The 20,054-nt window shown below is 39.0% G+C and overlaps 3 protein-coding genes across 7 annotated transcripts in view; all 3 read left to right on the top strand.

The window, feature by feature from the left end:
* The window catches only part of LOC133422146 (protein tweety homolog 2-like), a 28,810-nt gene extending 22,856 nt beyond the window's left edge, over nt 1–5,954 (top strand). The window contains exons 10-14 of the mRNA XM_061712055.1: nt 74–166; nt 1,562–1,704; nt 1,834–2,022; nt 2,106–2,184; nt 3,486–5,954. Of these exons, the coding sequence (XP_061568039.1) occupies nt 74–166; nt 1,562–1,704; nt 1,834–2,022; nt 2,106–2,184; nt 3,486–3,566 (585 nt within the window). The 3' untranslated portion in view covers nt 3,567–5,954. The remainder of the gene's footprint in view (nt 1–73; nt 167–1,561; nt 1,705–1,833; nt 2,023–2,105; nt 2,185–3,485) is intronic.
* A 6,410-nt stretch (nt 5,955–12,364) lies between these two features.
* Nucleotides 12,365–16,269, top strand: LOC133421784 (charged multivesicular body protein 6-like). The gene is made up of 8 exons (XM_061711546.1): nt 12,365–12,578; nt 13,756–13,865; nt 14,085–14,172; nt 14,558–14,644; nt 14,996–15,061; nt 15,146–15,226; nt 15,865–15,940; nt 16,027–16,269. Exons 1-8 carry the CDS (start codon nt 12,513–12,515, stop codon nt 16,074–16,076), a joined length of 624 nt encoding a protein of 207 aa, XP_061567530.1. The 5' UTR covers nt 12,365–12,512; the 3' UTR covers nt 16,077–16,269.
* A 1,251-nt stretch (nt 16,270–17,520) lies between these two features.
* Nucleotides 17,521–20,054, top strand: part of baiap2a (BAR/IMD domain containing adaptor protein 2a) — a 60,755-nt gene continuing 58,221 nt past the window's right edge. For 4 of the 5 annotated variants that reach the window (XM_061712394.1, XM_061712392.1, XM_061712391.1 and 1 more), the window contains exon 1: nt 17,526–17,776. In XM_061712394.1, the coding sequence (XP_061568378.1) occupies nt 17,705–17,776 (72 nt within the window). In that variant the 5' untranslated portion in view covers nt 17,526–17,704. Of the gene's footprint in view, nt 17,777–20,054 lie in introns of all 5 variants that reach the window. The other variant, XM_061712390.1, reaches the window with a different exon arrangement.

A 20,054-nucleotide genomic window follows, 5' to 3' on the forward strand; every position in this document is an offset into this window, starting at 1 on the left:
CGGACTAAAGGTCATACCAGATTGTGAAAAAGGTTGTGTTTGATTGTTTCCCCTTTTGCCCCCTGTTATACAGAGAGACCTTATAGGGATCCAGCGACTGTTAAACTCCACAGAGTTCAGTCTCCATCGTCTAACGGCCATCTTAGACTGCCGCGGGCTGCACGAGGTGAGGTCAGATTCTGACCAACAGACTTTTAATAGAAATTCTTTGTATCATAGTTCAAAGCCACGTAGAAGACCAGCATGACTTATTTTTGCCTTATCTAGTAACACATTTACGTGCATGATTACAGCTGTCAGAGAACTGTGTGTCTCAGACACAGTTTTGGTGATTAAAAAAAAAAAAAAGAGGAAAATTGCATTTGTTCAAGATAAAATATCTGGCAGAGACAGCACATGCAGCAGACAAATGTCAACACCGCTTCTCAGAGCTTGTTAGTCAGATAGAAAAGCAAAACTAACTAAGAATGCATCTGTAACATGCATATCATCAGAGTGACATCTGTTAGTCAGAGTTTTGCATTTCAGACACTGTCTCTGGGGTAAATTAAAGCTGTATTGGGTTGCCCCCCAACAGAGCATGCAGAGGTGTTTGCAAAAATGTTCTCACATTATTAACATTCAGAAATCAGTCATTTTTAAAATGCTTAAGAAGTAAATAAGTTATGGGCTATAGTGAACAGATGTATTAACGTAAAGCATGCATGCATCGTTTTGTTCTGTATATAAACTGGTATTCATAACAGGAGCTCATGCAGCTTGAGCATGCATAACTTATGAAAACTGCAGTAAATAATAAAAAAAGAAGTTAAAATTAGAACTTTTAAGCAGTCAAGAGAGGCTATATACAGGTAATTGGAGGCTGCAGTGTATCTAAAGTCAATGACTCTACAGTCTCTTTCACAAAATGCTTCCTACTCACACACTACCTGTGAGTGCTGATGAAGATATTAATTCATGCACTCCATATACTGACACAGTAAAGTCTCATTTTCTATCATGCCATGCACTTCTGCACACAAAGAAGACAGAATTGGAAAATTGTTCAGCGATTTTGTTTTTCCAACTTTAAACCACATATCAAAGGATGGGGGCCACAGACTTTGGTTCCAGCCGAGCTCACAGCTGGCAGGTTTAGAGTAAAACACAGTCTGGTACTAATTACAGAAAGAAAAGATGAGAAAAATCCATAACCTAGCTTGTTTCAGCTGACTATTAACCAAAACAATAGGCAGTTAGGTAAGTGGCTCCCTCAGCATGCTGCTAGGTGGCTTCACCCTGCTAATGCTCAGCTAAAGCTGTCAATGATGATTGAGAAGGAATTCTCACATATATGCTTCAGCAGGTAATAGCCTTCAACTAGTAGTTTGAAGCTTCTGCCGACTGCTCAGTAATCTTATAACTCAGTCACTTTTACTGTGCCACAAGCCACAGTTTTTTCTTTTTTTTCATAAAAACCTGCATTTTTTAAACTATCCCTTTGTGTAAAAGTCTTAGTGTTGTGTTTTTAGTGTTATTTCTGAAAGAGGTTCTTTTTTGTTTCCTCCTGACACTCTAACAGGACTACGTGGATGCCTTAATGGGTGTATGCTATGATGGGGTGGAAGGGCTCCTCTACCTCTCTTTGTTTTCTCTTCTGGCTGCCTGGGCGCTCTGTGGCATGCTGTGTGTCATTTTCCGAGTGTGGACGTTAATGGGCAGCAGGTCAGTGCCAGGCAACCCCTTACCCCATTATGTACTACCAACAATGTACTCATGAAAAGGGTTCACATGCACTCTCTCTTCCTGTGACGTCTTACCGCCTCTGTGTGTGGGTCTGCAACTTTCATCCAGGGAAAAAGAGTATGATGACATAGATGAGGAGGACCCTTTCAACCCCCAAGCTCGTCAGATGTCATATAACCCCAGAAGGTCTAACAGACACAGTTTCTGCAGCTACATCAGCAGCCTTGGCAGCCAAGTCAGCCTTCAACCACCTGCGCAGTCTCCCTCTAATTCTATCATGCCACCGCCTGAATACATGTAAATTCAAACACAAATTATGCCTATTTTCATATTTGGATCTGGGAAGACTCTTATCACCATTCTTCATCTTTGTGTTTCAGGAATCAGTCCATGCTGTTTGGGTTGACCCCTCGATACGAGAACGTGCCACTGATAGGAAGAGGATCTCCGCCTCCCTCGGTGCGTTGGCCCTATGAGGCATTCGTGTCCTTAGTGTGATGAGGATAATGTCACCTCTGACTCCAGTTCTGCCGCTGGGACTAACACTGAACATGCACCGTGAATAATGCTCTGCACTGAACCGCACTCTGTCAACACCTCCTTAGGGGAGTCTTCCTGCTTTGCGTGTGAACAAAGACTGACCTCTGCAGGTCATTCGTGGAACTGCATTCCCGTTTGGCTCATCTTTTGCTACCCAGCTCTATGCAGATTTGATGTCTCTTTCACCGCTGATTTGGATCGTGTGTCTGGCTCTTGATAAGTAATATTTCAGTCTCATGAGAAAGTATAAACTAAACAAGTAGTGGTAGTTCTCATCCAGATGCTGGGTATCTACATTAAAGGGAGGTACTCGTACAGTTTCATTTGTTTCTGGGACAGGGTATAAATAATAGATAACAGTCAGAACACTGATAAATCCACAAATAAACTTTGTTTTGTGATGGGGTTTTTTTCAGTTTTGTTTCCGCTGTTAAGTTTTCTGCTTCCTGCCTGAACTGCATTCTAAGCATACCAGAGACTTCAAACATCTTTTAAGAGCAAGAAGGAAAGAGAGAATTTGGATCATTTAAAACGTTTCTTTGCCTCTGTGAGGCACATTTTTAACAAGCATTGGCATTTGTTCTTTCTATCATCTTGTCTAAGACATGTTTGACTTATTAAAAAAGTTTTCAATACTGCTGACATAAGAGGCGACAAAAATGTACATGTTTTCGTTTGGGATTTTTCTTTTTTGTTTGATGCATTTTACTCTGTTTTTTTATGTAAGCCGTTTTTCTGCAGCTTCTCTAATATCAAGCAGTTCTTTTTGAATAACCCTATCTTGTTTTTCATTCTTTTATTCAGACTTTAATAACTGTAAGTTGTTTTTTTTTGTTGAGTAGCGTCTTCTTTTGTTTGATTTCATTTTCATTCCACTTTATTTCATCTGCCATGCACAATGTTTTAAGTTAAACCCAAAGTCCAAGGAGACCCTTTTAAGCTTCATACAGTCCCCCTGCTTTGACCTGTGTTGCATGTGAGTGTAAACTATTTGGTGACCCTCTCCATTTTTGTTCTCCATCTTCTCTGTAAATCCTTCTTAACTCCTCACATTATTAATATACCATCCCCTAATTTGGCAACTTCCACATTAACGAGCAGAGTATAAACAAAGGACTGTTTCTGAAACTTAAATCAGATTTAATCTGTTGTAAAAATGCAAATGTAATAACACTTGTTTTTTCGATTTCTTGTTTTATTTTTTATTTTTTTTCTTGCAGTATTCCCCCAGTATGAGGACCACCTATCTGTCTATGACTGATGCCCAGATCAGACACTTTGGGACTGACTTCCAGGTGTAGCCTGCTACCTGCTGGACCCTTCTCAGTGCTTCTGTCTAAGACTCTGAGCTCCTGCCAAGAAAGCCGTCTTTATGACCTAATCTTGTTTACGGGAGCGACAGTCTGTCGCCCAATCTGAGAGACGGAAGCAGGCCATATGAGGCAATTACTCCAGTATCACATCAGTGCAGCGCTCAGGAAGCCCAGAGCGCAGTTTTGAAGAGCAGAACACTGCTCAGATTTATCCTAAGACTCTTATTGTTATTATCACGCTTTTTGAACACGTCTCCGCAAATGTACGCATTCATAACATTTGAACTGAAACGTTGCAACAAAGTTTCCTGCTTTTTTTGTGTGTGGCATGCATGGAAATGATAATCGGTCAGTATTTTGGTTTTGACAGAGAGCGAGTGGCCGAAGATGACTGTGAATAGGCCTTCAGATATGACATTTTTGTCACATTTGACACATTAGTTTTGAAGCAGCAGTTCAATACCAATATATTGTTGCCTTCTCAGGCATTTCAAATGGTGCAATATGAAATGAAACATGTCTTTTTCAAACATTTCTTAAAAAAAAACAATAAATAACTGAATGTGTGAGTAACTAGTATACCAAATACAATTACTGTGTTTTGAACAGCCAGTGACGCCTTTATGAATGAGTCGGATGGAATTACATGAGATGTTATGTGCGACTGTTGAGGATGCAGTTGCATGAGAAAGTTTCCCTGAGCCTATTAACTTAAACGTGAACCATTTCATACTCTTGACATTTATACTCGTAAATACAACACAACAAGAGAGACAAGAGTATCAGCACATCTGCATGTTTGCTGTTTTGTAAAGACAGTTCATTCTGAAATGATCAAGAGCTTTCACAGCCCCGTTTGACTTCTGGTTAATATGTTTTAAAAAAAGTTATTTATTATATTTTGTCACTGAAAAACTTTAACGTATCAACGTAAACTGACATCCTAATGCAAAGGGCAGCATTTGGTATTGGCAGTTTTTAATTGTTAACAGGGATGTGGAGTGATTTGAAGGCAAGGAACTGTAACTAAAGTCTGTGCCGTGAGTCTAAAAGTGGGTCATAAATTGTGAAACTTCAACATCTTGAAACAGAATTTAAAAGGACATGTCTTTCATTTCTGTGCAAGGCTGTTATATAAGTTTTCAAAAGAAGGACAGCTGTCAGAACTAAAAGGAGTGTCCCGCAAACCTTTTTTTTCTTCTTCTGACCACAGCAAAATTGTTCTTTACTTGCAAGAGTTTCAAGACGTTGAACCAGTGCAGATTTTTTTATTTTCTCGTCATTCATTTTGACATTAACTTAACGCAAAAGTTTGTACGACAGGCCTGGCTTCACTCACTTGTCACAGAAGTCTGCTGAGTGTGGTCAGAAGTGGACTCGACTACGGACCCTCAGCAGATAGTTTTGCAGGGCACACCTGGATGTCAGATTATATTGTGAAACTAAACTAAAGATCAGCAAAAACGAAAAAAGAAAAACACCACTGTTTGAAACACTACAAAAGCACTATGCACAAAAGGCGGAGTCTCTGAGGAGCAAACATGCATAGATGTCAATAAATGTGTGAGGAAAACCAATGAAATGTTGAACAAGGTTTCTCAAAGAAAGGTCGGGAAAGATTTGCATATTCTCTCTCCAGTGTGCATAATCTTAACAAAGTGGAAGAATTTCAGTGCGTAGAGGGCAAGGGTGCAAACTTAACCTGGACACTCGGGATTTCTGATCCCTCAGACATTTATAGCTGATGGAACTTTATGCAATCACTTTGGGAATCCTTTGCATGGCTCTGCAGTACATAGTTGGATCTGCAGACACCACTTTTTTTGCTACTGTGGATAAAAAAGCTTTATGTTAAACTTGTACAGAGGCAGCATAAATGTATGTTGGCTTGAGCCCAGGGTGGACCATCACCCAGTGGACATGTAGACTGTGATCCGATGTTTCAGTATTCCTGATATCTTTTTGAAAACAAGACAAAAATGTCCATCCAGACTCTTATCGGCAGCAAGTTCAACAGCCAGAGTCTGTGCTGGTGTGATGTTGGATGAGCAGCCTTTGGAAAAGTCTTTCACAATTCTGCGATAGCAGCTGCTGAGTACAGTGAGTGATTTGGAGCTACATTCTCGCTTGCTTTCCTTTCAGCAGGAACAGAAATGTGAGATGGAGTGACACCATTACAAAGTGAAAGATTTACCATCGCAACATTTTTTAAATGTATTGTAGACCCAGAATACAGAAATGAATCTATATAAACCAATAAGGATGTTGTTGAGTCAAAACATGATATATCAAACTGTCTTCAGTGAAATAAAAGTCTAATTAAGTGGAACTTTTTTTTTATAATTTTGATATCAAAACAAAACAGGTTAAAGTATATAGACTCTACTATAGTCAAGATTAAATGTTTTTTTTAAACGGGCAAGAGGATTTTCAGAAATCAGATAAAACTGTTTCTTTTCCATTATATTAAATGCAGTTTACATGTTTGTTTACCTGAGGGGAATAACTATTAATAGTTATGTTCTTGTCTGCAGTTCCCAAACAAACCAGGTCAATCAGCTCTGCTTACTGAAAGGTATTTCATGACAACGATTAAGCAACCTCACAGTAGACAAAACAATGAGACAATGTGAGAAAAATGCTAAATAAACAAACAAATAACTGAATTTTATGTTAACTTTGACTTCTGTTGCTTTTCAGGACGTTTTTTTGTTGTTTTTTGTCATTGTACATCTATTTCTGGTCCACATTCACCACATTCCACAAAAGGTTTGTACTGGAAAATATACCGTAGTACTAAGAAAGCAAAAAAAAAAGAAAAGATGTTCTTTAATGATGTCAGACTGTGATTTTGTAAAGATAATGTGGTTAAAAAAAAGAAGTGGTATCTGTTAAAGGCTGAGTATTTGTGAAGTGTAAAGATGGACAGAGGAGATCCACTTTGTGAACAAGTACGTGAGAAAATCTTTGAAATGTTTGAAATTAATGTTCCTCGACAACAGACTGTAAGGCATTTCCATGTATCTTCTTCTACAGTGCATAATATTGAATGATTAAACAAATCTGAAGGAATTTCAGTGCATAAATGATAAGCCTAAGCCGGACACTTGGGAACTCGAATCCCTCACATGGTATTACATGATGAATCTTTATTCACTAATGGCTGATATAACCACATACCCAAGGAATTACTTCAATATGGCACTACATTCACAAGTGTCCTTTAAAATTCATTATGCAAAAAGTTCAAGTTAATCTAATTGTGCATTCCTTATTGGAAAGGAGTATATGAGAACAAATGTGTTTTATAGAAAATAAATTGAACAGTTCCCCTAGTTCTTTATTTTACATAAACACTGGTAAACATTTTTCCAGTGTGTTTTGGTTATGAGGCATCTGGACTAAAACATCCAGTGTAAGTGTGTATAAGGTCAAAAGCATTAGTGTGTCAGATTTTTCTCATTTTGTTTGTTTTATTTTGAATGAGTTCTGTCTGGATAAAGACAGTGCCGTCCCTCCCATCAGGAGCAAGTCCCAAATACAGGACTGACTGAACAATATGTGGAGAATGTTTAAACTGAAAACTATTAACTACAATTTAGAATGTGTTAGCAGGAAGATGGAAAAAATTGCTTTTTTTTTAAGGGCTGAATGCACACCGAGAGAGTTGTCTGAGGAGATCAGAGAGAACATTATATACAAGAATGTTAAAGGTGAAGGTTCTATAAGAACATCTCCAAGCTTAATGTTCCTGCAACTACAGTTTTAAATGTAATTCAGAAGTTTAGGGTCCACAGGACTGAAGCCTCCTGGACGTGGCTGCAAGGGGAAAGTTGATGACTAATTGAAGAGAAGGAAAATATTAATCAGAATCAGCTTTATTGGCCAAGTTTGAGCATGCCCGACAAGGAATTTGACTTCGGTTATTTCGCTCACTGTACCCAGATTTAAAAAGTAAAAACAGTAAATAAACAAATGTGTCTGGAGGTTTTAGCGTACAGAGCTCTGTAGCGCCGTCCAGAGGGGAGGAGTTCAAACAGACTGTCCTGGGTGTGAGGGGTCTGCAGAGATGCTACCTGCCCGTTTCCTGGTCCTGGACCGGTACAGGTCCTGGATAGATGGGAGGTTAGTCCCAATTATCCTCTCCACAGACCTAATTGTCCGTTGCAGTCTGTGCCTGTCTAGTTTGGTGGCCGATCCGAACCAGACAGTGATTGACGTGCAGAGGACGGACTGTATGATGGCAGTTTAGAAGATGGTGCAGCTGCTGTGGCAGGTTAAACTTCCTGAGCTGACGCAGGAAGTACAACCTCTGCTGAGTCTTCTTCCTGACAGAGTTAATGTGGGTGGTCCACTTCAGGTCCAGAGAGATTGTGGATTGTGGTGAGGGTGAAGGGGTGGTGGTGGGTTTTTCCTAAAGTCCACCGTCATCTCCACAGTCTTGAGCGGGTTCAGCTCCAGGTGGTTCTGACTGCACCAATGGACCAACTGTTCCACCTCCTGTCTGTACACGGACTCGTCACTCTCCCGGATCAGGCCGATGACGGTGGTGTCGTCCGCGTACTTCAGGAGCTTCACAGAAGAGTCCCCTGAGGTGCAGTCGTTCGTGTAGAGGGAGAAGAGCAGTGGTGAGAGGACGCACCCCTGGGGGGCGCCAGTGCTGATGGTCCGGGTGGATGTGATGCTCCCCAACTTCAACCTGTTGCCTCCTGTCACTCAGGAAGCTGGTAATCCACTGACAGGTGGAGGCAGGCACGGTGAGCTGGGTTAGCTTCTGGTGGAGGATTTCAGGAGCGATGGTGTTGAACGCTGAGCTGAAGTCCACGAACAGGATCCTCGCATAAGTCCCTTGGCTGTCGAGGTGACGCAGGATGTGGTGCAGCCTGATGTTGACTGCGTCATCCACCAACCTGTTTGCCCGGTAGGCAAACGTCAGGGGGTCGAGCAGGGAGCCTGTGGTGTCCTTCAGGTGGCTCAACACCAGCCGCTCAAAGGATTTCATGACCACAGATGTCAGGGCGACAGGCCTGCAGTCATTTAGTTCTGTGATGGTGGGTTTCTTGGGGACAGGGATGATGGTGGAGCGTTTGAGGCATGAGGGCACCTCACACAGCTCCAGGGACCGGTTGAAGATCCTTGTGAAGGTGGGAGCCAGCTTCTCGGCGCAGGCTCTCAGGCAGGAGGGGGACACGCCGTCTGGGCCTGGAGCCTTCCTGACCTTCTGCCTCTGGAACAGCCGACACACCTCCTCATCGCAGATCCTGAGTGCAGGCAGGGTGTCGGGTGGGGGGGTGGGGGTAGACAGAGGTAGAGGGGGGTCGGCTGTGGTGAGGTGGGAATAATGGTTTTGGATAACATCCAAAGAGATTCAAAGTGAACTCCAAAGCTCCAAAGCCAAGGTACACCAGAGTCAGATCAGTAAGAATGCTGTGTAAAATCCATCCATCCATCCATTATCTTACCCGCTTTATCCCTTGCGGGGTCACGGGGGTCTGCTGGAGCCTATCCCAGCTCATTTTAGGTGAGAGGCAGGGGTTACACCCTGGACAGGTCACCAGTCCATCACAGGGCCACATATAGACACACAAACCATGCTCACAATCACACTCACGTTCACACCTACGGGCAATTTAGAATCATCAATTAACCTAATATGCATGTTTTTGGACTGTGGGAGGAAGCCGGAGTACCCGGAGAGAACCCACGCAAGCACGGGGAGAACATGCAAACTCCACACAGAAAGGCCCCTGCCGGGCCTGGGAGTCGAACCGGGGACCTTCTTGCTGTGAGGCAACAGTGCTAACCACTAAGCCACCGTGCTGCCTGCTGTGTAAAATGTAAATAAAAAAAAATTCCAATGATCTACAAGCCTCATGAACCCATACTTTATTCCCAACTGAACATAAACAACACATCAGTTGTTGAAACTGGGATATTTTTGCATTAAAATATTAGCTATTGTATTATTAGATGCAGTGGTACAGAACATCTCAATAAAGTTGGAACAGAGGCAATAAAAGACTGGAAAAAGAATGAGCAAAAATCAAATTTAAAACAGCTGGAGGAGCATTTGACAACTAATAAAGTTAATTGGGGATAGGTCAGTTACATGCCTGGGTACAAAAATATAATTTTCAGAGGCAGAGCCTCTCAGATAAAGATGGGCAGAGGCAGTCTATGACAAGCTGTGTCAAAAAGTTAAGGACATTTTTCAGGAAAATGTAATTCAGTGTAAAATTTTAAAGACTTTGAAGAGCATTGCATAATATTAAAAGATTCTGAGATTTAGAAGGAATCTCCATCTGCAAGGCATGCTTTATTTTTTAATAAAAGTTAAGGTCTGTTGAATCTTCAAAACATAAATTGAGATTGTGGATGGATGATAAGGCGATGAAATATCACTACAAGCCTGGAAAGCAGCATGTATGAAAGCTCAGAAACAAACGATTAACAGTAATCTGAAACCTATTCAATATAAATGGCTGATGTATACATACATAACACCAGTAAAATTACACATGTTTAATCATAATACCCCTGAAACATGTATTAAGTGTAATGAAGAAAGAGGAACAATGTACAGTACCACTGTATATGGGATTGGGTGAAAGTGAAATCCTTCTGGCAAGATGTTATAAGCATGATCGATAAAATATTAATTAAGAAGCTACCACTGGATCCCAAACTTTTACTTCTGGGCATATATCCAACTACCCCACATTTACAAAATAAAGAATCTAGATTGGTAGATATGTGTATATTACAAGCTAAACATATAATTTCTCTTAATTGGAAAAATGTCGATGCTCCAAGAATTGGAAGATGGATTAAAGAGATGGCATCAAACATGGCATTGGACAAGATAACGTACATTATTAAACAGAAACATCATGTTTTTGATGACATCTGGAGACCTTTTATAAGGTTTTTGAGACATAATGTTGGTAATTTGCTTCAGCAGGAGGAGGCTCTGAGGGAGCAGGATGTGTGATATAATAATATAATGTGATATGATATAATGTAAATAACTGAGAAATGCCCTTGAAACTCTTCATATAACTGTTTGCAATATCTGTCTACTCTTATTTATGTAATTCATGTATTTATTTCAATTCAATTCATTTCACACTTTATTAGAGACACATCTCGAGAAGAGGTCCATAGTACAAGATGTGCAATAACCATATGTGCAATATCTGTCTACTTCACACACATCCTACCTGCTTTTTTTGCATTGTTTTTCTTTCTTCCTGTACTGCACTACTTTTATTTTCATCCCAATGTATATACTGTATATATTTCGTAATTATATATTTTTTTACTTTTTTACTTTTTTACCCCTCCCCTGCATGTGTGTGTTAAGTGTACTGCTGCTGAACAAAGTGAGTTTGAGGGAGAAATGAAAGGATAATCTAATCTTATCTAATATATATATATATATATATATATATATATATATATATATATATATATATATATATATATATATATATATATATATATATATATATATACATATATATATATATATATATATATATATATATACATATATATATATATATACATATATATATACATATATTGTGTATGTGTGTCAGAACAGTTCAAATTCCAGTTCCAAGTTCACGTCGAATCATGTGTCCGGTATAATTGCCTAAATGTATGGCGTTTGCAGAACCCCCCCATAAAAAAATCACTTTTGTATTCTGCGAGTTATGACAGATTAAATGCGCTGACCTTTAACTGCGCCAACCAGACAGATGACACTGAGTGGAGCAGGTGACCGCACCAAAATGGCGGCCCCACCAAAACATTTACATACATTTATGGTTTTGATTGCTTTTGAATTTGTAGAAAACTTAATAGAGTCCAGATACGGATTGAATTCACAATGACAAGTAAAACAATAGGGTTTTTTGTGTAAGAATTTAGATTTGTGGATGTGGAATTTTGCAAGGATAATCAACACATTAATAATACATGTTTCTTTTGGCTTTGTTCTAATCGTTACATGGTCAAAAATACCAAACAACACATCCTTCCAAAATAATTTGAAATCAGTTTCAATGATTTCAGACACAAAATTACACATATCACTCCAAAAAGTTTGAACAATGGAGCACAGCCAGAATAATAAGTGAGTCATTGTTTCCGAATTTGCAGAACAAAAAGTACATTTTGAGTCGATATTTCTTTTGAATCTTTTTACAATTTGATCATTTGTAGGATAGAATGTATGAATTCACTTAAATGAAATTTCTTTAACTTTGTTTGTCACCAGGTATTGGTTGGGTGAGAGCCAGACTTTCTTCCAGTTAATATTTTCTACATATTTATTCCAATATGGGATCCCGTATGGAACTGCAGAGATATCCCTTTTAAATAAAGTTCTAATTGTTTTATTATTCTTATGCGTCTAAACAGGACTGTCTCAGAAAATTAGAATATTGTGATACATTTTCTGTAATGCAATTAAAAAAACAAAAAAGTCATACATTCAAGATTAAGATTCCCAGAATATTCTAATTTTTTGAGATAGGATATTTGAGTTTTCTTAAGCTGTAAGCCATGGTCAGCAATATTAAAATAATAAAAGGCTTGCAATATTTCAGTTGATTTGTAATGAATCCAGAATGTATGAAATTTTTGTTTTTGTAATTGCATTTCAGAAAATCACAATATTCTAATTTTCTGAGACAGTCCTGTATGTCTATGGGGCGAAGTCATGTGGGCGAAGTCCATGGGCGACGTCAGGACGTCATGACGTCACGTGCCGGTAATTCGACACCTGTCCCGCCCGGCTCGCCGTCGGAACCAGGAAGTGCGAACTGTGACACTAGTTAGCCTGTTAGCTTCTCGCGAAAAATGTCCAGTAAACAATAATAATTTGTATGTCGATTGTGAAGGATGTGGCGGAGATGTGGCTAAATAATGGGAAACGTATTTGGGAGAAAGAATCGAGCTTCTCGCGTAACGGAGCAGGACAAAGCCATTTTGGTGAGATTTACAGCGGCTGCAGGAACAAACATGTTTCCGCGGAGCTTTCACAGCAACATATGGATTAATATCTCATTACTGGGGGGTTGACTGTATTGTAACTGTATTTAAACTGTATTGTATAATGACACATCATTAGTACACTGCTGTCGGCTTGTGTACCGCCCTCAGTATCAACAAAGGCATATTTATGACTAATAATATATGTAATGTACTTAGCACTCATAAGCAGAGGTGGACAGAGTACTCGACCCCAGTACTTGAGTAAGAGTACAAATACTACTGGTCAAAATTAACTCCGTTACAAGTAAAAGTAGCTCAGTCAAAATATTAATCGAGTAAGAGTAGAAAAGTACTTGCTTTTAAAGGTACTTAAGTATCCAAAAGTAAATGCTTTTAAATTTACTTTAAGTAAAAGTAAGAGTAAGAGTAAATTTCTTATTTTCCACATCAGTAAATTACTATATTTTTTCTAAATTAATTTAAGGATCTTTTAACTCTTGTTTCTGAGAATTAACTCTTTGAAACCAGCTGCACTGATGTGCTGCTTTTAGAACCACAATGTTATATAAAACCTGCAGAAACACCAAAAACAAATCAAATGAATGGGATCATAAGAGGACAGCAGATGATGCAGAGTTTATTAACAATCATGAACTGAAACCAAATGAACCTGCACCATCCAACTAAGTCTGGATCCCCCTCAAAGACCACTGCTTTACAAAAAACTACATCTCTGCTTTCAATAACTCAATGTTGAAGTCACTTAACTTTACAGGAAGGACATGTACCAGTACAATATAGCAATATAGAGCATAACAAACTGTCTCCCAATGTCTGTCTGAGAGCGTGCACTGTGATAGGTCTCTTCCTTTGACAAAAACAGCTTGTGTCCAATAGGATTTTAGGGAAAAAGAAAAAAGAGCAGACCTGAAAGTAACGAGTACTTTTCAGCCTTCCTAGAAATTTACTCGAGTAAAAGTAAAAATATTTGTCTTGGAAATGTATTCAAGTAAGAGTAATAAGTACCAAAGAAATCTAATACTCAAGTAAAGTACAAATCCTCTGGATATGTACCTAAGTACAGTACTCAAGTAAATTTACTCCGTTACTGTCCACCACTGCTCATAAGCTATATTATTTATTGAAATATGTCCCGTTGGTTCTCTCCCTCCAGCAACTGAAGCAGCAGAGAGACAAGCTGAAGCAGTATCAGAAAAGAATCAACTTAAAGTTGGAAAAAGAGCGATTTCTGGCCAAACAGCTGCTTAAAGATGGCAAGAAAGAGTAAGCATATGTTAATATGTTTAAATACGTCCCTCTGTTATGTAAAGGACTATTATAAAAGCGGGGAGTGTTATTAAGTAAGAATAACGCCCATCGCTAATTAAAGTGCAGTGTTATCACTAGGCTGTATTCTGGATGCAAAGGTAAACTATGTTTCTACTATTAATAAAGCACTATTTGGTATTGAATGTTTTGTCTTTTTCTTTTGTCTTGTGTTAGGAAAGCACTACTCCTTCTTAAGAAGAAAAGGTATCAGGATCAGTTATTAGACAAGACAGAAAATCAGATTTCAAACCTGGAGCGCATGGTAAGATCTATTTTCCAAGGTTAAGTAGAGCATTTTACATCATTTTACATTTACATCAACTTGACATAAGAAAATAACATCAACTTTAGTTGAAATACTGTTACCGCATACGTGGTAGTATCAGAATTGATCTTAATGTGCTTCTTTTAAAGAACGTGAGAAAAGACTTCTTATTAACTTGTATATCATTGTAAAATTTATAGGTCCTCTTGTTTATTCAAGATCAGGGGTTTGCAGTCTCGTGTGTCAAAAACAAGCAAACTGAAGTTTAATTTTTAATGAAATAATATATACACCAAAGTAATTTGAGTTACAATAAATACATGGTTGTCTTGCTTGTCTATTAATGCTTTTTCCCCCTTCAAATTCTCACATTTGTTTACAGGTTCAAGATATTGAATTCATGCAAATTGAGATGAAAGTCATCGAGGGGCTTAAGGTTGGCAATGACTGCCTGAAAAGTATGCACGAGGTAAATGACCTTTTTTTTTTCCTTTCTATCTTTTGTGTTCAGAAATATGCCTTTCACCTTTACTGTATTAATACGGCTTTACTTTATGAGCTTGCACATAAACATATGGGTCTGTTTTCCCTAACGTGATCCCCAGGCGGGGCTAAAGCAGCTCAGATAGCTTGTGTTTTTTGCTACAGTAGCATATCTGCTGAACATTGTTTGAAGATTAACGGATTAAGAAGAAAAGCCTTGACGGCAACGGTGTGACTGCTGCACATCTTTGAAAATGTGCAAACCAGGCCAGAGTATATGGAAAATGCTTTTGAGAATTGTTTTTGTAATGTCAGCTTCCTTCTTTGATTGTGACAGGTCATGTCCTTAGAAGACGTGGAAAGAATCATGGATGAGACCCAAGAATCGATTGAATATCAAAGGGTAAAAACCTTTCCCATCTTTGTTTTACACATATTTACAGTGCACGTAACAGTTAGGCTTGAGATTATTTTTTTTCTGTTGTAGCAAATAGATGAAATGTTGGCTGGAGCCCTGACACAGGAGGATGAGGATGCTGTTTTGGCTGAGCTGGAAGCTATCACTCAGGTGGGTGTTAATCTGCTTGTTAAACCTTTATTTATAGTGAGAATGTTTGCAAAAAACAGATGTTTTTTTTGCTGCAACTCCTCACTTCAGTCTTCACCTGTTGCTTTGCTTCCTTTTGGGGAGTAAAATGCATATCAGTGATTGACCTCAGATTATTAGATTCCAAATTTGTCTCCTAACGAAGATAAATATATCCGCCAATGTGAATGTGAGGAATACCATTACACAATTCCAATCTAATAAAAGCAATAACTGCAATATTTGTGGTTGTACATGTATCTGATTTATGATGAAGATAAACACTTCTTCTATTATGCATTTTTCATGATGTTCACCAAATTCTTTTGTTCTATTATTAGATGCGGAACAAAATTAGGTTTTAACAGATTTTTATTATGAAATTAAGAGAATTAATAGGTGGAAAACAGTTCTGTTTGTACTGTAACTTAGTAAAAATACAAATTTGCAACATTTTTTTCAGTATTACTTCAGTTATCGTCCTTCCTGGTGCACTTCCTGAATTGAGAATAAATACACACCCTTTCATCTTGATAACTAAAGATATCACGCTGAAAACGTTACTCATACTATATACTTTATATAATCTTTGTTATCTTTATGACTTTTTTTTTTAATAGGGAGAAGATGTAGCACTTCCAGAAGTCCCCGCTGAACCGATACCAGACGTACCAGAAGCAGCTACAGCTAAGCCAGGTATGGCTTATCTTTTAATTTCACACAACTTGGAAGAAAACTGTGTTTGAGGCTTATGTTTGCCTTTTTTAATGTGTGTTTTCCAGAGAGAAAAGAAGCAAGGAACAAGCCGAACAGAGAGATGCTAGCAGCCTGACAGATACAGCTTGAGGCTGATAACCAACTGCAAATAAATAGAGCAAAATATCTTCTTTTCTTTTCTTTCCTTAGATTTGGTGTGCAAGGGTGAGACCTGCCCACATCACATTTTCATACATTTTACTCATTCAGCGCTGTCTTACAGTAAAATATGCTCTCCTGAAGTGACTAAATAAAAGTAACATCTTTTACTCTGTTCTGTCTGATTTGGATTAGAAATGCAATGTTAACAATGTGCTTGTGCTGGTTCAGCCATGCAGAATAACAAGGTGATTTTTAGCTATTAATTTCAGCTGTTTTACATAATAAATGGAGTTGTGGGTAAAATGTGCAGTGTGGCCTTTTTTCTCCTCTCTTATACAGTATTTGTAATTGTTTGAAACTGCGTTTAAAATTATTAACAGATTTTTTTTCCGCCTTCGGTGAAACTGTGAGGGCTACATTCCGCCAGCAGAGGGCGCTGTTTGATTGTTTCTGACCCAAACCCCGGCAGCACAGTTGCCTCGCAGCAAGGAGGATGGATGACCCAAACCTTGATTGACATTACATCAGTACATATTGCATAACATAGAAATGCCCTGTCGCTGGTGCTTGTGAGATATTGAGAGAGAGAGAGAAAACTAGTATAGTATCCACACTATGTACTTGGACACGAATGACCGGCGGGTCTGCCACATGGTATCTAATCTAACAAACACTAATTTTACTTTTCTTCTAGATGAAATACAGTAATATTCATCAGATATTATTTTGTGTATGGCAAAATGTAATTTTGACTAATTCAGTGTATTTAATAACTTGTGATTATAGTAGCAGAATACCCAATTATTGTAATGGGCAGAAAACAGCTGAAATCCAGTCCAGAGATGCAAGAGCAACGGCTCATTATCCAAATAATGCATGGGGACAATAAACCAAACATTTATCAAACTCTCTTTTAAAGGTGGTTATTTGCTCTTCTGAATAAATTGCATAGTTTCACCCGTGACTTATATCAGCTATAAATGCCCAGCAGACCACGACAGGGTTATTTTAGCAGGACCTACATTTTTAGGCAAACAGAGTAAATTTAGTGCAGTACATGAGTGCCGATGGTCCAATGGTACAGAGATAAAGGAGGGGAGACGGCAACTCTGCACTTTGAGAAGAAAATGCTGCGTTCCAACGCTGTAAAAATGTGGAATATAATAAATGGGCGCACAAGGAGTGCACAAAACTAAAGTCGTAAAACCTTGTCCTGTTAAAAATTGCACAATCGTCCATAAGCAATGCACGATGCTGAAATATCACGAGATTCTGTGCGTAATTCGAAGGTGTTTATTCGAATCGATGCCACTTTTGACTTGGCGAATGCAAAAAAACGGCACTCTGGAGTGGCCCGTGAAGGCGCCGGCAGGCTGTCAGCTGTGCAGAGGGAAGGTGTGTTTAGTGAGTAGATTTCAGGAGCGCAGCGACTCCCCTGCAGCCGCGTTTCTCGCTCATTCCCAGGTCCACCTTGTGTTTTTCTACCTGTTCGGGTTTCTCTCTCTTGGTCTCTCCCCCCCCCCTTTTTTTTTTTTTTTTTTTTTTTAATTTCTTCTCTCCCCCTTTTTACGCGGATAAAGGTTTCAACGAGAACATACGTTTATGGTCCTGGCTGAAGATTTCAACATGTCTCGCACCGACGAGGTTCACCGCTTAACGGAAAATGTCTATAAGGTAAGGTTAAACTAATTAACAAAGTTTTGAGATAAATATGATCTTTGTTCGTAGACATTCCAGAGATTTCCAAGATGTGTCCGAATTTGGGTTTGTTGGGCAATATGCATTCAAAGCCCTGTGTGATTTTCTTTCTGTCACCTCTTTTGGGAGAGGCGCAAAAGCCCAGTTGGTGTGTTTTAATTAATTAATACATTTTCTTTTATCACTTTCCAGTAGACCACAATATTGTGTCCCCCACCTCCACTCAACAGCCTGCTACACCATGCTTCATGGGTTAATTAAGGCGACATATTTCAAACCAACTATCCCCCCTGCCTGCAAAATGAGGGAATCAGGTCCACTCCGGGTCTCAACCTGCACGCAGGCCTGTTCAATTGGTGTGCCTTCAATTGCTTCTGGTGCTTTGGTACATTTCCAAGAAAGCAGTGGATTTTTAAAGCCGATTTTGTTGAAATAAGAACACGCAGCATTCCAGAAGACGGTGTTGGGCAGAAAGGGTTGAGCTCTTTCTGTCGCAACAAGTAGACGTTTGTCCCAAACCTGTTCTTCATAAAACCTGGGTGGACTTTCCTTGTAATCGCTAAGCCTCTTTTAAAACGAGGAACAAAAGTGTTGTTTATCCCCTCTTTTCCCTCTCTATTGTGAGTATAGTCATTAAAATGCACAAAAACAATGGGGAAATCTGATTTATTTAGTGTTCATTCTGTTATGAAAGTAGCAGATGAATGGGTGTACTAGAATCAGCTAACTCATTAATCATCCACTTTTTTCAGCCCTAATTCATTATAATTCATTAAAATTTAGTGAAGGCTTTGATCCTTTTTCTACCCTTGCCTCATTTAGGAGTTTCAGCCATTGGTGGAGTGTTAACAGAACTTTATTTTGCCACCTCACTTGTCACCTTACTTATAATTTCTGATTTTTGTTTCTTTAACTGGTCTTTTTCTGTTGTATGGATGGCCATCAGTAACATGGAAACTTAAAAGTATTAATTTAGCTGCCCCAATGTCCCAAACCAGCGGTCTCTTGACAGAAATCTACAGATGAGTAGAGATGAGCAGCTAATTTCTGGTTCTCTATGGGGAACTTCAGAGACTATTTCTGTTCTGGACTGTCCAGGTTGTCAAAAGTGTGGCCTCTTCATTATTGTGTGTGTGTATATATGTGTGTGTGTGTGTTTACATCCGTCAGTGAAGGCTAATCAGTCATAGACACATTATACGTGGCTGAATCCTAAACTCTGAAGGAGGCCAGGTTCTTGTGCAGATAGGTTTTGTTCATTGGAGTGTTACCCAGCTGTGAGCCTCCATCTCTGGGGACACGGTGCCAGCCAGAGCCCTGACAGGCACGCACACTGATGGCCAGTGCAGTGGGAATGCAGAATCCCTCTTTCCCAGTTGGGATGTGACCCAGTGGCAAAAGCTAGGAGGTCAGAGAGCATTGTGTATACACACTGCTTATGTTGCACTATGTTGTGCCTTCACTTGCACTGAAGTGTAAAAGTTTTTTTTTTTTTTTTTTTTTTTCTGGTGTGCTTTAATATTTAAAGAGAGAATTATTTGAGTAAAAGTGAACTTCCCTATAGATGTTGCTATGTAGGTTGAGTAAGACAAACATATGTTAATGTTTTCAGCTTGTTTGCCATGAATTATTAACAAAAAAGTCTCATTTCTAACTCACTGAAATCTGTAAGATACGATAAGATACATTGCTATTGAAATGCTGTTAAACTTTAATTAAATTTTTGGGAACTATAACTGCTATTCTTACTTGAAAAACATAAATATTTGATTTCACTCCATGTTTTGTGCTGAATAAGTTGCAGAATTAACTTTTTTTTCAACTTATCTCTACAGTGCAGGCTTGATCTTTTAATTTCACTAATTGTTTGCACACTTAATCTTGCACATGGTTTGTTTGCACCTCCATATAAATCGTGGTGAAATCCCTTCAGCAGCCGGCTTTTGTGAGGAAAGTAAGATTAACTTTTACAACCCTGTCTGGGGGCTATAACCATTTTTTCTCTGCCAAATGCTTCTGAAACCGCTGTATAATTTTGTTTGACTGCTTTCTACGCTAGCAAACGTCCCCCGTGGAAGGGAAGATTTGAAAACATACGGTGACTGCAGACAGCAGCTGGCCAGATACTGTGTAATCGCGGGGGAGATGAGGGGGGTAACTGCGCTGCTGTGACTCATGTTAGCCCAGTTGAGTGTGTGTGTTTAACAGGGCTGGAGCTGTAGACGGTGAAGGTGAGACTGGGGATTCAGGATCT

Source organism: Cololabis saira, chromosome 21, assembly GCF_033807715.1.
Source record: "Cololabis saira isolate AMF1-May2022 chromosome 21, fColSai1.1, whole genome shotgun sequence".
Classification (NCBI taxonomy): domain Eukaryota; kingdom Metazoa; phylum Chordata; class Actinopteri; order Beloniformes; family Belonidae; genus Cololabis; species Cololabis saira.

What these genes read in the sequence shown, in the direction of transcription:
- LOC133421784 (XM_061711546.1), top strand. Translation starts at nt 12,513, where the DNA reads ATGGGAAACGTATTTGGGAGAAAGAATCGAGCTTCTCGCGTAACGGAG. An exon ending in CTTAAAGATGGCAAGAAAGA is followed by an intron (nt 13,866 to 14,084) that starts GTAAGCATATGT and finishes GTCTTGTGTTAG; the next exon opens with GAAAGCACTACTCCTTCTTA. An exon ending in AGCTGGAAGCTATCACTCAG is followed by an intron (nt 15,227 to 15,864) that starts GTGGGTGTTAAT and finishes TTTTTTTAATAG; the next exon opens with GGAGAAGATGTAGCACTTCC.